This window comes from Jaculus jaculus, chromosome 9 (genome assembly GCF_020740685.1).
Source record: "Jaculus jaculus isolate mJacJac1 chromosome 9, mJacJac1.mat.Y.cur, whole genome shotgun sequence".
Classification (NCBI taxonomy): Eukaryota; Metazoa; Chordata; class Mammalia; order Rodentia; family Dipodidae; genus Jaculus; species Jaculus jaculus.
This window is the reverse complement of record NC_059110.1, coordinates 95,512,921-95,532,284: the sequence shown is the minus strand read 5'-3', so window position 1 is coordinate 95,532,284 and position 19,364 is coordinate 95,512,921. Positions and strand designations below refer to the sequence as shown.

Genomic DNA, 19,364 nt, shown 5'->3' with positions numbered 1-19,364 from the left:
AAGATTAAGAAAATTACACAGGGCTGGAGAGATGGCTTAGTGGTTAAGCGCTTGCCTGTGAAGCCTAAGGACCCCGGTTCGAGGCTCGGTTCCCCAGGTCCCACGTTAGCCAGATGCACAAGGGGGCCCACGCGTCTGGAGTTCGTTTGCAGAGGCTGGAAGCCCTGGCGCGCCCATTCTCTCTCTCTCCCTCTACCTGTCTTTCTCTCTGTGTCTGTCACTCTCAGATAAATAAATAAAAAAATGAACAAAAATATTTAAAAAAAAAAAAGAAAGAAAATTACACAGGTGGCAGGCCTGGAGAAATTGAGAGCACCCACATGGAAGATTTAGAATGTAAGGGAAATACACACATGGAAGATTCAGAAACCAGAGAAAAACCATGCATATGTAATCAAAGTGAGAAGACACTGAACTATAAAGCAGATGCCAGCAGAAAAGTTATCCCAGATCAAGATACAGTATTGTGCTCTCCCCTCCAGCCCAGCAAGGCTGAGTGAAGGGGAAGCTAGACACATGCATATGCAAGCAGAGATAAGAGGGAATTGAGAGAGCTCCACAAAGAGGAAAGAGGCCCAGGCAGGGAAAAAGATGAGAGCCTTTATATGCAAGGGGAAGACCCAGTTGGTTTGTACATTTGGAGGACGGACCCCAGGGCCAGCCCACCTGAGCCAGCCCATTTGGGCCGTCTGTCTAGGTAGCACACTAGACTGTGGACAGCAGGAGGCACTGTAGATCAGTCTTGATGAGACATAAGTTCCATTACTGTGGAAAGTTCTGTTCTTGTGTCAGGGCGAGGTGTCTCCCTGTGCCTCAGTCTCTAACTGAAACTGCCTAAAAGGTTCTAGCTTTCTTCTGTCTTCCTTCAGTATGTGTGAGGTCCTCCAGCTCCAGTGAAACACACGTAAACACGTGAGACCTTATTAGCTCATTAGCTAGAAAATGTTAGCCCTTGTGCTATGGAGTAGTCTTAGAGGGTTCAAACCTGTTTGGGGGATTTTTGAGGAAGGCTCTTGCTCTAGCCCAGGATGGCCTGGAATTCACTGGGTAGTCTCAGGTTGGACTTGGACTCACAGTGATCCTCAGCTTGGTTTTTTTTTTTTTTTTTCCTTAAATTTTTTTTTATTGACAACTTTCATAATTATAGTCAATAAACCATGATAATTCCCTCCTCCCCCACTTTCCCCTTCCAACTCCACTTTCCATCATATTCCCTGCCTCTCTCAACCAGTCTCTTTTGTTTTGATGTCATCATCTTTTCCTCCTATTATGATGGTCTTTGTATAGGTAGTGCCAGGCACTATGAGGTCATGGATATCCAGGCCTTTTGTGTCTGCAAGAGTGTTGGTTTGGAGGGCGGCTGGAGAGATGGCTTAGTGGTTAAGGCACTTGCCTGCAAAGCCAGAAGACCCAGGTTCGACTCCCTAGAACCCACATAAGTCAGATACACAAGAGTGTTGGTTTGGGATTTTTTTTTTTTTTAGGGATAAGAGGGGGTTCCGCGGTAGAATCTCTCTAGCCTAGACTAACTGTAATAGTCTCAGGGTGGTCTTGAACTCAGCAGTTCTCTTAACTCTGCCTCCAAGTGCTGGAATTAAAGGCATATGCCACCATGTTGGGCAGGTTTTTTGTTTTTGTTTTTTTGTTAGCCCAGGCTGACCTGGAATTCACTAAGTGGTCTCTCAGGCTGGCCTTGAACTCATGGCAATCCTCCTACCTCTGCCTCCCAAGTGCTGGGACTGAAGGCATGCACCACCATGCTGGGCACATTTTGGTTTAAACTTTTTTTTTTTTTCTCAATTATTTATTTGTGAGAGAGAAGGAGAGAGAATGGGCTCACCAGGGCCTCCAGCCCGTGCCAAAGAACTCCAGATGTATGTGCCACCTTGTTCATCTGGCTTACATGGGTCCTGAGGAATTGAACCTGAGTCGTATGGCTTTGCAGTCAGCACCTTAACCACTAAACCATCCCTCCAGCCCTATCTTTAAACACATAATAATAATAATTATGGAGTTTTATTAGTTTAGGTAAGTGATAATAGGCATGTCACTTTAGTTTTCAAACACTTTGAATTACGTAAAGTTACTTATTTTTCTTGTTCTTCAGGTGGCTTTCTTTCAGATGCAGGCTGGTACAGTGATGCTGAAAAGGTTTTTCTGTCTTGCCTTCAGTTGTGTACTCTACATGATGAGATGCTTCACTGGTTTCGTGCAGTGGAGTGTTGTGTACGGTAAGTTGGGACAGAGCCTGCAATTAGGTTTTGTAATGGTACTTAATGCATTTGTAATTTTGGCTCAGAATTCTGTATATTCTTCCTTTTAAATATTTTATTATTTATTTATAAGAGAAAGAGAGAGAGGCAAAGAGAAAGAGAGTGGATGCTCTAGGCCCTGCAGCCACTGCAGATGAACTCCAGACGCGTGTGCCACTTTGTGTACCTGCCTTACGTGGGTCCTGGGGAATTGAGCCTGGGTCCTTTGGCTTTGCAGTAAAGCGTTTTAACTGCTAAGCCACCACTCAGGTACTGTATTGGGGATTTTGATTGAACCTGAACCAGCAGGCTTTGCAAGCAAGTGATTTTAACTACTGAGCCATCCCCTATGTTTATTTTTATTTATTTGTTTGTTTGTTGTTTCTTTGAGGTAGGGTCTTGCTCTAGTCCAGGCTAACCTGGAATTAGTCTCAAGGAGGCCTCAAACACACAACGATCCTCCTACCTTTGTCTCCTGAGTGCTGGGATTAAAAGCATGCTTCACCATAAGATTTTTTTTCTTTCTTTTTTAAAATTTTAAACCCGTTTAAGATTCTACATAAGGTAGAGAATATAGGCCATATACTATAATATTATATACACAAAAGAAAGACACAATGATAGTAAAATGTTCCCTATTATGAAGGATGAACCATTATGCAAACTTTAAAAGGATGTTGTCCATCTCTGTGTTAACGATGTAAGCTAGATTCTCTACCAGTTTAATTTATAGTGTCTATGGCATTATAGTGAGACTCCACCAGTCTCAAAAAAACAAAACAAAATCCCAACAAGAAAAAGCATTTTATCCGTCTTCGTCACGCCCCCACATGGGAAGTAGTAGGAGAGCATCTGTAGGAGGACAGCTTACTGTCCGCTCCTCCCTCAGAAGTAGCCCCGGGTCTGTCCCGTCCACACTTAGGACTTTATCTTCATGAGCAGCCAAATCATAGAGAGGAGCCTTGCAACTTCTTGTATCCCACAGCTTGACAGTATTATCTAAAGAGCTTGAAATCAGCTGCTGTTCATGGGTAGGAGACCACTTCACTGATGTGAGCCAGCCTGTACGTGAGGTTATAGACAGTGACACCAAAGAACCATCTTTAGTGTGAGGGTCCCACAGTCTGATATGCCTATCTGCGCTTCCAGATGCCAAGTGTTTACAAAGTGGGGAATAGGAAATACAGTTAAAACACTTTGTTTCCTGACAAAGTTGAGTTAAGACCTCCAGACTCAACATCCCACACTCTTAACTTTGTGGTCCCGAGACACACTGTTGATTTCTTCAGCGTCTGACCGCAGTACTGAGGAAATTGAGCTACCAACAGCTGTGGAGTCCACGCTTCCGGCATGACCTCTGCAGCAGGGTAGACCTTCACCCTGTTCCTCTTCACATTCCACTCCCACAGGAGGATCATCTGACCCACAGAGGCACTCAGAGCCAGCGAGACAAGCTATCTTTTTTATCCAAGCCTCATCTTTCACACCATCTGTATGTCCCGCAATAGTCATTACTGACTTTCATTCTAACGGCCAGGTTGGAGAAGTCTTATCTTAAGACTCCAGTTAAGATCCATTCCTCTGCCCCTTCCATTGAACTGATCCAGTCATCATGGAACATGCACTGCTCTGGCTGGGGTGCGGTGTATTCCTGCACATACTCTAGCTCCACAACCTCTTCCAATGGCATGTTCTCCAGTTCCATGTGCTTGGCCAAGGGCATTCACAGACCCTGGCCCTTGATAAGGAAATCAAGCTCCACATGCTTGTGCAACTCGTTTTTGGCCTGCAGTAGTTTATTAATGATGCTACTGAGGTCGGCATTTTTGGAAGTGGCAGAAATTGAGAAGGGAACATCATCTACTGTGTATTTCTTGTTTTCAGTGTAAAGGTGTGCCTGGAGCTGAGCCATGGTGGGGAAGACACACAAGATTTAACTGCAAAAATGCACCAGTTGGGTAGCTCACAAATTATACAGTGGCCTGGGATGTGCGAGACCACGCTTGCCGGCAGCTTTTGTCCTCAGGGTTTGCTCAGCTGGAGCTCTTTTTTTAAGAGAGAGAGAATGAGTTGCACCAGGTCCTATAGCTATTACAATCATACTCCAGACGTGTGCACATAAGACCTTGTATGCATGTGTCACCTTGTGTGTCTGGCTTACGTCCCACGTCTAAGGAGTTGAACCTGTGTCCTTAGGCTTTGCAGGCAAGCATCTTAACCAGTAACTTATTCCAACCTATTTGCTTACTTATTTTTATTTTATTTATTTTATTTTATGAGGCAAGCCCAACAGACTGGCCTTTTATTTTAATGTGAGAGAGAAAGAGAGAGAGAATTGGCGTGCAGCCACTGCAGTCAAACTTTAGACACATGCACCACCTTATACACATGTGTGATCTTGTGCAGTTGCATCATCTTGTGCGTCTGGCTTACATGGGACCTGGAGAGTCAAACTTGGGCCCTTAGCCATCTCTGCAGCCCTTTATCTTTAAGCAGAGGGATACATACGTAGTGTGTGTGTGTGTGTGTGTGTGTGTGTGTGTGTGTGTGTGTGTGTATGGGCATGCCAGGGCTTCTAGCCACTGCAAACAAACTCAAGGTGCATATGCTACTTTGTGTATCCAGCTTTATGTTGGTACTGGGGAATTGAACCAGGGTTGTTAGGCTTTACAGACAAGCACCTTAACTGCTGAGCCATCTCTCCAGAAGATTTTCTTTGGTTTTTCAAGGTAGGGTCTCACTCAAGCCCAGGCTGAGCTAGAATTCACTAGGTAGTCTCAGGCTGGCCTCAAACTCACAGCAATCCTCCTACCATTGCCTCCTGAGTGATGGGATTAAAGGCGTATACCACCATGCCAGGCTCAGATGATTTTCTTTAGTGTTCATGCACCAGGGTTTCTTGCAATTACAAACAAATGTGCCACTTTGTATCCAGCTTTATGTGGGTGCTGGGGAATTGAACTCAGGCTTGCCCTCCCGTTCTTGAGACGGGGTTTCATTGTGTAGCCTAAGATACAGAGGTTACAGTATAACCCATCACACTGTCTGGACTTTTTTTTTTTTTAATATTTATTTATTTGAGAGAGAGAGAGGCAGAGAGTGAGGAAAATTGGGTGCTCCAAGGCCTCCAGCCACTGCCTACAATTTCCAGATACATTTGCCACCTTGTGCATCTGGCTTATGTAGGTACTGGGGAATCAAACCTGGGTCCTTAGGCTTTGCATGCAAGCGCCTTAATCGCTAAACCATCTCTGTAGCCCCTGATTGTTTGTTTGTTGTTATTTTAATTTTTTTATGAGAGAATGTGAGAGAATTGGTATGCCAGGACCTCCAGCCTCTGAAGTCGAACTCCAGATGTGTGTGCCACCTTGTGCACATGTGTGTCCTTGAACATGTGTCACCTTATGCCTTTGGCTTACCTGAGATCTGGAGAGTTGAACATGGGTCCTTAGGCTTTGCAAGCTAGTGCATTAACCTCTAAGCCATCTCTCTAGCCCTCGGTTGGTTTTTTGAGGTAGTGTGTTGCTATAGCCCAGGCTGACCTGGAATTCACTATGCAGTCTCAGGCTGACCTCGAACTTACCAGCATCCTCCTATGCCTCCAAAGTGCTGGGATTAAAGGTGTACACCACCACACCTGGCTGGCATTTTGTTTTATTTGTTTTCAAGGTAGGGTTTCACTCTAGCACAGGCTAACCTGGAACTCTGTAGTCCCCAGGCTGGATTCTCCTACCTCTGCTCCCAAATGCTGGGATTAAAGGCATGCACCACCATGTGCAGCTGACTTTTTAAAAAATTATTATTTATTTATATTTGAAAGAGAGGCACAAAGAAGTGGGTGGATGCTCCAGGGCCTGTAGCCACTGCAAAAGGAATTCCAGATGCATGTACCACCTTGTGCATCTGGCTTACATGTGTACTGGGGAATTGAACCTGGATCCTTAGGCTTTACAGACAGGCACCATAACCACTAACCCAGCTCTGGCTTTTGTTTTTAAATGAAGAAAGGAACTTTGGAACTGCCTTTAGGGGCAAGGCAGGGACTTGAATCTGGATGAAAGAGAGCCTCAGTTTTGTGTAATTTAATTTCCTGAAATCCAAAGTTAAATCTGAATTAGAACAAAATGGTGTCTCATTTACTGAGAGAAGATACTGCACCTTACCAATTTTTAGGACAAACGAACTTTCAAATACCAAGGTGTTGCCATGTGCTTATTGGAGGAAAATATTCAAAGTTTGTCTCATACGTAAATTGAGTAGTTTGAAAATGAAGAATTAAGTAAAAGTTTGTAAAAAGGTTTAATTAAGGATTTTCCCCCAAACTGGAGATAAAAGGAAGTTTTAGGCTGGGCATTGTGGCACACGCCTTTAATCCCAACACTCAAGTGGCAGAGGTAGGAAGATCGCTGTGAGTTTGAGGCCACCCTGAGACTACATAGTGAATTCCAGGTCAGCCTGGGCTAGAGTGAGACCCTACCAAATTTAAAAAAAAAGGGGGGGGGGGGCTGGAGAGATGGCTTAGCAGTTAAGCTCTTGCCTGTGAAGCCTAGGACCCCGATTCGAGGCTCGATTCTCCAGGACCCACGTTAGCCACGTGCATAAGGGGCCGCATGCGTCTGGAGTTCTCTTTGTCATTCCCAAATAAATAAATAAAAATGAACCAAAAAATAGTTTTAGAAATAATATAGAACTGAAATTGAAATTCTCAGTACCAAATATTCTTAAATCTAAGATAAGTTTTTTGGTTTTTTTTTTTCCCTCTGTCTCCCATCCCTATCCCCCTGGAAACATTGTCCTGTAAAGTTGTCTTACAAAGTCTTCTGTTAGATCATGTTTTTAAAGCCTTATCATTTTGAAAAATTTAAGTCTTTGGAAAAGCAAGGTTTACTTGAAACACAGGTCAGGAAACTCATAGAAGCCAACATTCTTGAGGACATGACCTTACAGATATGTAGTGGCTAAAAAATATAGCTATATTTTTCTAAGAGGAAACACCACCTAAAATTGTTAAGAGTAAATAATTCAAAATGGAGACTGTGAGTTGATATGAAAGTTATATTTGTAATAGAATATATAATTTATAAAATGGTCTGAAGGCTATGTATAGCAAATAAGACAGACACTTCCCTAATCTGTGTATCCTGAAATTACAAACTTTTTTATTTATGTACATGTGTATATGTGGTTATGCCAGAGTATTTTGCCAAACTCTTCAGGCTTTACATGGCCCTGGGGAAATGAACGCAGGCCAGCAGGCTTTTCAAACAAGTACCTTTAACTGCTGAGACATTTGCCCAGCCCAATACAAAAAACTTTTTTTGTTTGTTTGTTTTGTTTTCTGAGGTAGGGTCTTACTCTAGCTCAGGGTGGCCTTGAATCATGGCAATCCTCCTACCTCTGCCTCACAAGTGCTGGTATTAAAGGTGTGCGCCACCACACCCGGCTTCAATACAAGGAATTTGATATGAAGACTAATATAATATCAGTTACCTCTAGAGTATGTTAATTCAGAATTTGTGGAGATTATCCAGAAACTCAGTTCTTTCAGTCTATCTGCTGGCTAATCCTCTGTTTACTGGTTTTGTCTTTGGCTAGCTCTTCAATCTTCCAAGTTGTAAATATCATTCAGTGGTTTGAGATACCATTGTCTAGCAGAAGACTCCTTTCTCAAGTATTTTTTTGTTTGTTTGGTTTTTCCAGGTAGGGTCTTACTGTAGCCCAGGCTGGCCTGGAATTCACTATGTATTCTCAGGGTGGCCTCAAACTCAAGGCAATCCTCCTATCTCTGCCTCCCAACTGCTGGGATTAAAGGTGTAAACCACCATGACCACCTCTCAAGCACTTTTTTTTTTTTTTTTAAAGACAGGAAAACCTTTCTCAGAAACCACCTAGCATAAAGTGTCATAAGCCAGAGTGACAGGTCATTGGTAACTTCTGAGTCATTCACTGGCAAGGAGATTTATATGCCTACACTCTGATTAGTTTAAGCTAATCAAGAATCATTCCTGATTCCTATGAGAAAGAAGTTAATGCCTGAATAAATTCAGACTCTGTCTCCAAGCAAGAGGAGCAAGAATGGCTCTCAGGGAGCCAACAATGTCTGCTACATTTTACAGTGATTTTCTGTAACCATACCAAACTAACAAAGAAAAACAAAAAGAGGAAGATGACTATGATTACGATAAAAAATGAGACTTGGGGGCTGGAGAGATGGCTCAGTAGTTAAAGGCACTTGCTTGTAAAGCTTCATGGCCTGGGTTTGATTCCCTAGTACCCATGTAAGGGCAGACACACGAAAGTGGCCCATGTGTCTGGAGTTTGTTTGCAGTTCATATGCAGTCGCAGGAGTCCCTGGAGCACCAATACATTTAAGTTCATGTCCTTCCTCCCTCCCTCCCTCCTCTCTAGAGCTATGTGTGTGCGTTTGCAAATAAATAAAAATATTTTAAAAAAATAAAAGGAAAGCCTGAGCCAGAGTGAGAACCTACCTTGAAAAACCAAAAAAATATAATAAAAGGAAGAGCCAGTGTAGTGGCACACACCTTTAATTCCAGCACTTGGGAGGCAGAGGTAGGAGGATCGCCGTGAGTTCGAGGCCACCCTAAGACTACATAGTTAATTCCGGGCCAAATGGACCAGAGTGAGGCCCAACCTCAAAAATAAATAAATAAATAAATAAATAAATGGAATTACAGCTAAACAACAAATGACCCAATTTTTCAAATGTGCAAGGGACTTCCAAAGAAGATATATAAGTTTTCAGGGAGCATATGAAAAGATAAATAGAATCAGCCATTAGAAAACTCCAAGGCAAGCACAGATAACAGTTTATATGTACCAAGAATGTATCCAGTTTTAAAGGGACAAGGGGGCTAAAGACATTAGCTCAGTGGTAAGAGTTCTTGCCTCAAGCATGTGTCACATTCTGGGAGCAATTACCAGCACTGTAAAAACAAAACCAAGCAAAACAAAAACCAGAAAATAAATGCTCGTGAGGATGAAGAGCATGGGGAAAGCCCATGTTCGTGTGAGTGTAAAGTGGTGCAGCTGTTGTGGAGTACAGTCTGGCATTGCCTCGAAAGCTAAATTTAGAATTACCATGCGACCCAGTAATTTCATTCCAAAGTGTATGCCCATATGAATAGAAAGTGAAGACTCGAGATTCTGCGGCCATGTACACGAGAGCCAGCAGGTGAAAATGATCCAGATGTCTATTCATAGATAGGTAGATGAGCAGTTGTTTGTATGTACATTGAATTACTTAACTGGTTCTGGTGTGTGCTGCAACATAGGCGAACCTGCTTTATTCTGTGAGGTGAGGAAAAAATACATGTTCATAAAATATCTACAAGAAGCAATTTATAGAGATACAAACTAGATTAAAAGGGCTAGCCATGGTGGTATATGTCTTTAATTCCAGTACTGGGGCTACAGAATGAGTTCCAGATCAGCCTGAGCTAGAGTGAGAAACAGGGCCCTATCTGGCCAAAAATAAAAAGAAAAATAAATGAAAGAAACAAAAAGTAGATTAAAAGTAACAAAGGGCTAGAGGATAAGGAAGAATGGGGAATTGTTGCTTAATGATGGCAGTTTCTGTTTGGGATATGAAAAAGTTTTGGGATTGAATGGTGGTGGTGGCTGCATAACATGCTAAGTAGAATCAGTGATACTGAACTGTACACTTAGGAATGGTTCCAGCTAGGTGTGGAAGCACATACTTGTAATCCCAGCCCTTGAAAGGCATAGGAAGAAGGATCAGAAGTTAGAGATTAGCCTCGACTACATAGTGAGATCCTGTCTCAAAAGAAAAAAGCAGAGAAAAGTTCATTGGCAATTGTCTTACACATTTTGTCACAATAAAAATTGAAAATACAGCTGGTCGTGGATGCAGAGCTAAGAGGATCGCCATGAGTTTGAGGCCACCCTGAGACTACATAGTGAATTCCAGGGGAACCTGAGCTAGATAGAATAACACTGTACCTAGAAAAACAAAAAAATGAAGATAGCGACTAGAGAGATGGTCCAGTGGTTAAAGGCACTTGCTTGCAAAGCCTGACTGCCCTGGTTCAGTTCTCCAGTACTCATGGAGAATCAGATGCACAAAATGGCACATGCATCTAAAGTTTGTTTGCAGTGGCAAGAGGCACTGCTGTGCCCATTTCCTCCCCCCTTCACAAATAAATAAAATATTTTAAACAATTGAAAATAAGCCCATATTAAGTCTCTATTTTCATTAGCCTTTCCCATACAATCCATTTATTTTCATTTTTTGTTTCTTCTTTCTTGTTTTGTTTTGTTTTTTCAAGGTAGGGTCTCACTCTAGCCCAGGCTGACCTGGAATTCACTATGTAGTCTCAGGGTGGCCTCAAACTCATGGCGATCCTCCTACCTCTGCCTCCCGAGTGCTGGGACTAAAAGTATGTGCCACCATATACTTCTTATTCTTTTATGCTGAGAATTGAACCCCCAGACGTACAGATCTTATTCACTTGCATACCAGCCACTGAGCTGCACCCAGAATTTATTCCTAAGATGGTAGCTAGTCTTAGAAAAAGATACGTAGGTGAGAGATTCATTTCCTTAAGTTTTCCTTCAATGTATGATAGTTGTTTTTTCATTGTCTTAACTAAATGTGTAAATCATTTAAAGGAGAAAAGATTTATTTTGGCTCACTGTTCCAGGGGTTTAGTCAATGTTCCTTGGTCCCATGCACTTCAGCGAAACATCATGGTGGCAGAAGCATGTTGGAGTAGCTTACACCATGTCTGAACAAAGGCTACATGAGAAGGCCAGGGCAAGATACAGCCCCCAAAAATATGTTACAGTGATCTACTTCCTCCAAGTGGGCCCTACCTCCTACTTTAAAAAAAGTAGCACATGTGTGTATGTGTATGTGCATGCCAGGAAACAACATCAGCCATCATTCTTATCCTTTGAGACAGGGTTTCTAGCCTGAAGTTCATCAATTAGTCTAGACTGGCTGGCCACCAAGCTCCAGGGTATTCATCTGTCTCCTCCCCAGAGCTAGGATTACAGGTATGTTCTGCCATGCCTGGCATTTGACATGGGTATTCCACTCAAATCCACATGCTTTACCTTCTTATCACATATCAGTAATGCTATCACATTAGGAACAAATCAAGGGGTTAACCCATTAATTGAGTCACACTTGTTACAGTCTGTCTCTAGAAACCCAGGTTCATTACTAATGCAGGTACTTCTTTTGCTTTTGAGGTTGGTGAGGGGGTTCAAGGTAGGGTCTTGTTCTAGCCCACAAAGATCTGGAATTCACTATGTAGTCTCAGGGTGGCCTTGAATTCATGGCAATACTCTGCCTCCCCAGGGCTGGGGTTAAAGGAGTGTGCCCCCACACCCACCTATTTTGTTTTTTCTAAGTAGGTACTTGTAGCCTAGGCTGCCTGGAATTCACTGTGTAGTCTCAGGCTGGCCTCAAACTCACAGAGATCCTCCTACTTCTGCCTCCTCAGTGCTGGGACTAAAGGTGTGCGCTGCCATACCCAGTCACGTTTTACTGTTAATCTTACCCAGTCTTAGAGTAAATATATTTATAAACATAATAACAATGTATTTATTTCTAAATTATGAATAGTTTAGCTGTTAAACAGTAGTTCTATACAGTAACTTTATCTTTTTATGTTCTTGTGAAACATGAAAATAAAATGCTGTTGCTTCTGGGTTGAGGAACAGCCCTGGGGATAAAAGTGGTTGTTGTGCAAATGGGAGGACCTTACTTTGAGTTCTCAGAAACCACATACAACTGAACGTGGTAGCACAAGTCCGAAATTTCATACAAGAAGGAGACAGGAGACTCCTCAGAAGCTTGAAAGCCAGGTAGTCTGATTTGCATAGTGGCAAACAAGGAACTCTGTCTCAAACAAGGTAGGAGATGGTTACCAACACCTGAGCTTTTCCTCTGACCTCCACATATGCCCACACTCACAAATACACAATCTCTCTCTCTACACACAAAGAATGGCTTGAGAGATTGTTTCGTGGTTAAGTTGCTTGTTTACAAAGCCTAATGATTTGATTCCCTAGTAACTCCCGGAAAGCCAGATGCACAAAGTGGCACATGCATCTAGAGTTCGTTTGCAGCAGTTAGAAGCCCTGGTGTGCCCATTCTGCCTCCCTTTCTCCCCTTCCCCTCCCTCCCTTCCTCTCTCTCCTTGCAAATGAGAAAGTTATATTTTTTAAAAATAGGCCCAACCATAGGACCAGAAGTCTCTTGGATCTTGCATCCTGCTTAGTGTCAGGCCAGATGGACATGCAGTCCGCAGAAAGTCTCCATGTGTTTGATTTGCCCTTTTGTTTCACTTGACCTTCAGTAGGGACTAGAAAAAATACCAAGCTGTGCCTTTCTTGCATAAATAATTTGTTACCCCATCAGTGTGCTGGTTACTAAATAATTTCCAGAATTTTTTTTTTGTTTTTTATTGACAACTTCCATAATTATAGACAATAAACCATGGTAGTTCCCCCTCCCCCAACTCACCCCTTCCCAACTAGCCTTGAACTCAGCAGTTCTCCTACTTCTTCCTCCCCAGTCCTAGGATTAAAGGCATGCGCCACCATGCCTGACCTCAACTCCTTTTTTGTTTTTTCTTTTCTTTTTTAAGGTAGAGTCTTGCTAGGCCAAGTTGACCTGAAATTCACTATGTAGTCTCAGGGTGGCTTTGAACTCAAGCCATCCTCCTATCTTTGCCTCCCAAGTGCTGAGATTAAAGGCATGCACCATCACGCCTGGCTCAACTTTATATTTCTAATAGTGATATTTTTCGTTCTTTTCAAGATAGGGTCTCACTCTAGCCCAGGCTGACCTGGAATTTCCTCTGTAGCTCCAGGCTGACCTCAAACTCCTGGCAGTCCTTATAACCCAGCCTCCCGAGTACCAGGATTAAAGGCGTATGCTACCATACCCAGCTATTTATTTCAGAGAGAGAGAATGAACACAGTAGGGACTCTAGCCACCACAAAGTAACTCCAGATGCATGGGCCACTTTGTGCATCTGGCTTTACAGGGTTCTTGGGGACTTGATCCCTGGCCGTCAGGCTTTTTAAGCAAGCACCTCAACAACTGAGCCATTGTCCCAGCCCTGTGCTTGGTTTTGTATACAGGTGTGCAGAGTACAAATACGGGTTCTTAGGCTTGGATGCAAGCCCTTCACCCACTGAGCCATCTCCCCAGCCTCTTCAGCCCTTCTTAACTTTTTTTGTTTATAGACTGGAGAGATTTAGCAATAAAGGCATTTGCCTGTAAAACCAAAGGACCCAGGTTCATTTCTCCAGGGCCCACGTAAGGCAGATGCCCAAGGTAGCGCATGTGTCTGGAGTTTGTTTGCAGTGGTCGGATGCCCTGGCACACCCATTCTCTATCTGCCACCCCCGTGCTTTTTTGTCTCTCTCAAATAAATAAAGATAAAATATTTCAATAAATAAAGTGAAGGGCTGGAAGGATGGCTTAGCGGTTAAGTCACTTGTCTGCAAAGCCTAAGGACCCACGTTCGATTCCCGAGTACTCACGTAAGCCACATGCACAAGGTGGCGCATACATCTGGAGCTCATTTGCAGTGGCTAGAGGCCCTGGTGTGTGCATTCTCCCCACCCCCATAAATATAAAATATTTTAAAATATGGTAAAGAATAGTTGAGGAAAATACCTGTCAGTTTCTTGCCTGTACATGACACATGTACCTAAAGAAGACACATGCCCATACACATAAAAGCATTCATGTACATTACACACAAAACTTGTGGGATGAATGTATGCAGTGTAAATGTAGGTGTGCAAATGCTTGTGCCCTTTGCACATGTGTGCAGAGGCCAGAGGAAGAAGACACTCAGTCAAAAACATCTGTTGTACTGGAGAACTGACTCTGAGGCCTGGCATGGCATGCTGTAACCCCAGTCCCACAAGGGAGCAGAGATTTGAGAGTTATCACAGCCCCGTAAGCTCCAGAGTCCATAGAGAGACTCTGGCTCAAAACAAGACCAGGTTGAAGAATGACGAAGTGGAATATCCAACACCTTGCTCTGGCTGGCTACCATAGGCAAGTGCCTCTTACCACAAAAGGATATAAGACACCACATACACACCTCCCACGTTACACATGCACACAAGCCAGAACAATAAGACATCTATTAAGATCCAGTTAATAGAACATGTCTATTCAAACAAGTTAGACAGAGAAACGTTTAAAAAATTAAGGTCATGCCGGGCGTGGTGGCGCACGCCTTTAATCCCAGCACTCGTGAGGCAGAGGTAGGAGGATCGCCATGAGTTCAAGGCCACCCTGAGACTATAGAGTTAATTCCAGGTCAGCCTGGACCAGAGTGAGACCCTACCTCGAAAAACAAAAACAAAAACAACAGCAACAACAAAAAAATTAAGGACATCATGCTAGCTCGTAACCACTGACTTATCAGTCCAGATCCTAAATAACAATGGAAGGTAGCGGGGCATGGGGCCTCACATCTTTAAACCCAGAACTTCAGGACAACATTTTGAGTTAGACATATGTAACTTTCCCAGATATGATACTTATACGATAATAAATGAAATGTAGTCCACATTAGTATATGAACAAGAATGGATAAAAGAAAATCTTTATGATTGCATAACTTTAAACTCATTTTAAAGTGGTTCTCATTTCAGATTGTTGTTCTTCACTAAGCTGACTATATTGATTGCTGGCGTATTCCTAAAATTTCAATGTGAACTTCTTTATAAATATTTTTATTTGATGGAGAGAGATAGAGGCAGATAGAGAATGGGCATGCATCTGGCTTATGTAGGTACTGGGAAACAAACCTGGGTCCTTAGGCTTTGCAGGCAACCTCCTTAACCGCTAAGCCATCTCTCCAGCCCTAGTGTGAACTTTTAAGTAATACTGTTGTATTCAAGTTCTCTTTCAAAATCATACTATGTGCCACAATGTACAAAATGTATTCCACACAGTGTTTAGCTTTTTCTAGTTGAATTGAGTCAGAAAATAAACACTTAGAGCTTCTTTGTGTGTAACTTCCGGAAATGTATTTCTTCACATGTACCTTCTTTGTCTTTTTAATTTGTTTACATACTTTTTTCTCTATTTTTAAAAATATTTTATTTATTTATTTGATAGAGAGAATGGGCACGCCAGGGCCTCTAGCCACTGCAAACGAACTCCAGATGCCTGCGCCCCCTTGTGCATGCATCTGACTTATGTGGCTCCTGGGGAGTTGAACTGGGATCCTTTGGCTTTGTAGGCAAACAAAACCACTAAGCCACCTCTCCAGCCCTTAATTTTTAATTTTTATTCATTTACTCACTTGAGAAAGAGAAAGAGGCAGAGAGAAAGGGGGAGAGAGGGAATGGGCAGGCCAGAGCCTCTAGCCTCTGCAAACAACTCCAGGAATATGCGCTCCCTTGTGCATCTGGCTTACGTGGGTCCTGGGGAATCGCACCGGGATCCTTTGGCTTGCAGGCAAACTCCTTAACTGCTAAGCCATCTTTCCAGCCCTTCATGTGTACTTTCTATCATAAATTCATAGTCATTAAAGTGTTTTGAACTAGAATGGATGTGAGCAGTAAGAAAAGAAAGCCTTATGAGCACAAAATTATACAGTAGTTTTAAATTGATACAGAGGCAGGACACCCTGAGACTACATAGTGAATTCCAGGTCAGCCTGAGCTAGCGTGAGACCTTACCTCAGAAAACAAAACAAAAAAGGTGGTAATGGTAAGTGGTAATGTATCAGGCTGATTTTTTTTTTTCTTTTTTTTGGTTTTTTGAGGTAGGGTCTCACTCTAGCCCAGGCTGACCTGGAATTCACTATGTAGTCTCAGGATGGCCTCAAACTCACAGCAATCCTCCTACCTCTGCCTCCCAAGTGCTGGGATTAAAGGCGTGAGCCACCACGCCCGGCTTCAGGCTGATTTTTTTTAATGTCAGGTAAAAGTAATTTTGTTTTAGAGTTTAGCACATGTGAATATGCCAAATAAATGTTTAGAGAAGGCAAGGGATTAAAATCGAATGAGATTAGTCCTGGAGAGCTTTCTGGGAAGATCATGTATTGTGCTTCCCTGGGCATTATCAGCTTCATTTCTAGCTAGTCCTTTCAGGGCTACTTCACTTTCTGCATCCACCTGTCATTTAGGTTCTGTGTTGTATTTTAAAGGATATTAGGCCCAGGTGCTGGATGTACAAGGAATAAAGAACAGTTGTTTTTGCAGGTTGCTTCATGTACGAAATGGAAATTGCAAATACCATTTAGGTGAAGAAACGTTTAAATTAGCTCAGACATATATGGATAAACTGTCAGAACATGGCCAGCAAGCAAACAAAGCCGCTCTCTATGGAGAACTGTGTGCGCTGCTTTTTGCCAAAAGTCACTATGATGAGGTATGTGAATTTTCTGCTGCTGTTTTATGACATTTTCTTTGTAACCCAAGCTGACCTTGAACTTGTGGTTCTCCTACTTTAATATGCCAAGGGTTTTGAAGTACTTATCGTTGTTAGTAGCTGCCTGCAAAATAGAATTAAATCAGTTGTTTCTGGTATGTTTTACGTATCTTACATATGGGGTTTTAGGGTGTTTTTGTTGTTGTTTGTTTTGTTGATGTAGGGTCTCACTCTAGACCAGGCTGACCTGGAATTCACTGTGTCGTCTCAGAGTGGCCTCCAACTCTTGGTGATCCTCCTACCTCTGCCTCCCGAGTGCTGGGATTAGAAGTGTGCGCCACTATGCTCGGCTGTTTTGTTTTTTGACACACAGTCTCAGTTATTGCAGGCTGCCTTTGACTTGTTACGTAGCCAAGGATGACCCTAAACTTCTAATCCTCCTATCTTTACATCCAAGGTGCTAGCATTTGAGTCATGCACTATCACACCCAATTTATGTGGTGCTGAGAATCGAGTTCAGGTCTTGGTACATACTCAGCAAGCACTCTACCAACTGAGCTAGATTCCCAGCACCTAAGGTTTAAGTTTGAGATAAGCTCTTTCTAGTTAGCCCATGGTCCTCCTGACTTAGTGTCCCAAGTCTGTAATTGGGATTATGGCGTATACCACCATGCCCAGCTTGCTCATATTAGGTTTATTTAATAAAGTATATTAAGAAAGGGAATGCCGGGCATGGTGGCGCATGCCCAGCACTCGGGAGGCTGAGGTAGGAGGATTGCCATGAGTTCGAGGCCACCCTGGGACTCCATAGTGAATTCCAAGTCAGCCTGGGCTAGAGTGAGACCCTACCTCGAAAAACCAAAAAAAAAAAAAAAGAAGAAGAAAAAATATTTTTTTCCTAATGAAATATGTAAGGCAAAAGGAGAATTTGTGAAGTAGATTTTTAAATATACACAGGTAGTTTGGGGCCTTTTTTGCTTAATTTGTTTGACTGTTTCTCTGCCTAACTTGTTTGAATGGATATATTCTGTAGCTAAATTTTACCAATTTTTTAATTTAAATTATGTTTTGTTTTGTTTTGTTTTAGCAGGGATTAAAGGTATGCACCACCAGATGTGGGCTTCCTTAGATGTTTTCTGATTGAATGTATCATTCTGAGTAAACTTGCCAAACATAGAAGGCATTCACATACCTTTAATTTTCAAGCACTCTGCCACTGAGCTAGCCCTGCCTTTAATATTGTTTTTTTTTCAATACAGGGTCTCACTGTAGCCCAGTTTGACTTGTCACTTACTCTCTAGCTCCAGGCTGGCCTTGAACTCACAGCTGCCTTCCTACCTCAGCCTCCTAAGTGCTGAGATTAAAATTGTGCTCCACCCTGTTTTAGGACAGTATTTTAAACAGTACTATAATTAGCATAGTTTCTTTTGTTTGTTTGTTTTGGTTTTTCAAGGTGGGTCTCACTTCTAGCCCAGGCTGACCTAGAACTTACTCTCTAGTTCCAGGCTGGTCTTGAGCTCATAGCAATCCTCCTGTTTTTAAGTACTTGAAAGCTTATAGGAAATATTCACACTAATTTTATTAGATAATGTCAATTAAATTTCATCACAGTTCTGTTTCTTCTTAAATTTTTTTAAGGCATACAAATGGTGCATCGAGGCAATGAAAGAAATTACGGCAGGCTTACCAGTCAAAGTTGTGGTGGATGTTTTAAGACAAGCTTCTAAGGTGAATATAATGTTAAAACTATTAAATGAATAATAGGATTTATCAGGTTTAAAAATTTTAATGTAGCATTTTTAAAAAACTTAACATTAGTTGCTATACATTGTATAAACTAATAAGATGTATGTTCCATTGTAGAAATGTGATTTTTTTTTTTTTTTTTCCAAGGTAGCTCTAGCCCAAGCTGACCTGGAATTCACTATTTCACTGTGTAATCTCAGGGTAGCCTCTAACTCATGGCACTCCTCCTATCTCTGCCTCCTGAGTGCTGGGATTTAAAGCGTTCACAATACCCAGCCTACAAACCTGGTTTCTAAGCAAAACTGTTTAAAATATTTTTTTTCATTTTTCTTTACCAAGAAAACCTGTGATATAATTCATTTGATAATTGTTTCAGCTCAGTGAAGTATGCATCACATATTTTGGTGTGTTTTGGCTTGAATACTTGTTTTTCTTAATCCTGAATTTCTTGTACTGAAAGTGGCTGAGCTCTGATCATATTTCTTATAAAGGATAGCTTAGTAGTTGTTAAATATCTCCCTTATATGCAATTTCACTTTCTTTCCTTTTTGTGTGTGTGGGTTTTTTTTGTTTTGTTTTGTTTTGTTTTTTTGAGGTTGGGTCTCATCTGGTCCAGGTTGATCTGGAATTAACTATGTAGTCTCGGGGTGGCCTCGAACTCATGGAGATCCTCCTACCTCTGCCTCCCAAATGCTGGGATTAAAGGTGTGAGCCACCACGCCTGGCTCAATTTTTTTTTGTTGTTGTTGTTACTGTTTTTTGGTGGTGGTGGTTGTTTTTTTCTTGTTTGTTTTGTTTTTTGAGGTAGGGTCTCATTCTAGCCCAGGCTAACCTGGAATTCACTCTGTAGTCTCAGGGTGGCCTCTAACTCTTGGCAGTTCTCCTACCTCTGCCTCCCAAGTGCTGGGATTAAAGGCATGCGCCACCACGCCGGACTCAAACTTTTAAACTTCAATGATTTCTCA

General features: G+C 42.2%; 1 protein-coding gene and 1 pseudogene across 1 annotated transcript in view; one reads left to right on the top strand and one right to left on the bottom strand.

The window, feature by feature from the left end:
* The window catches only part of Appbp2 (amyloid beta precursor protein binding protein 2), a 68,177-nt gene that overhangs the window by 30,982 nt on the left and 17,831 nt on the right, over positions 1-19,364 (top strand). The window contains exons 4-6 of the mRNA XM_004664533.2: positions 2,108-2,231; positions 16,485-16,653; positions 18,292-18,381. Of these exons, the coding sequence (XP_004664590.1) occupies positions 2,108-2,231; positions 16,485-16,653; positions 18,292-18,381 (383 nt within the window). The remainder of the gene's footprint in view (positions 1-2,107; positions 2,232-16,484; positions 16,654-18,291; positions 18,382-19,364) is intronic.
* On the bottom strand, positions 3,071-4,164 carry LOC123463420 (annotated as a pseudogene).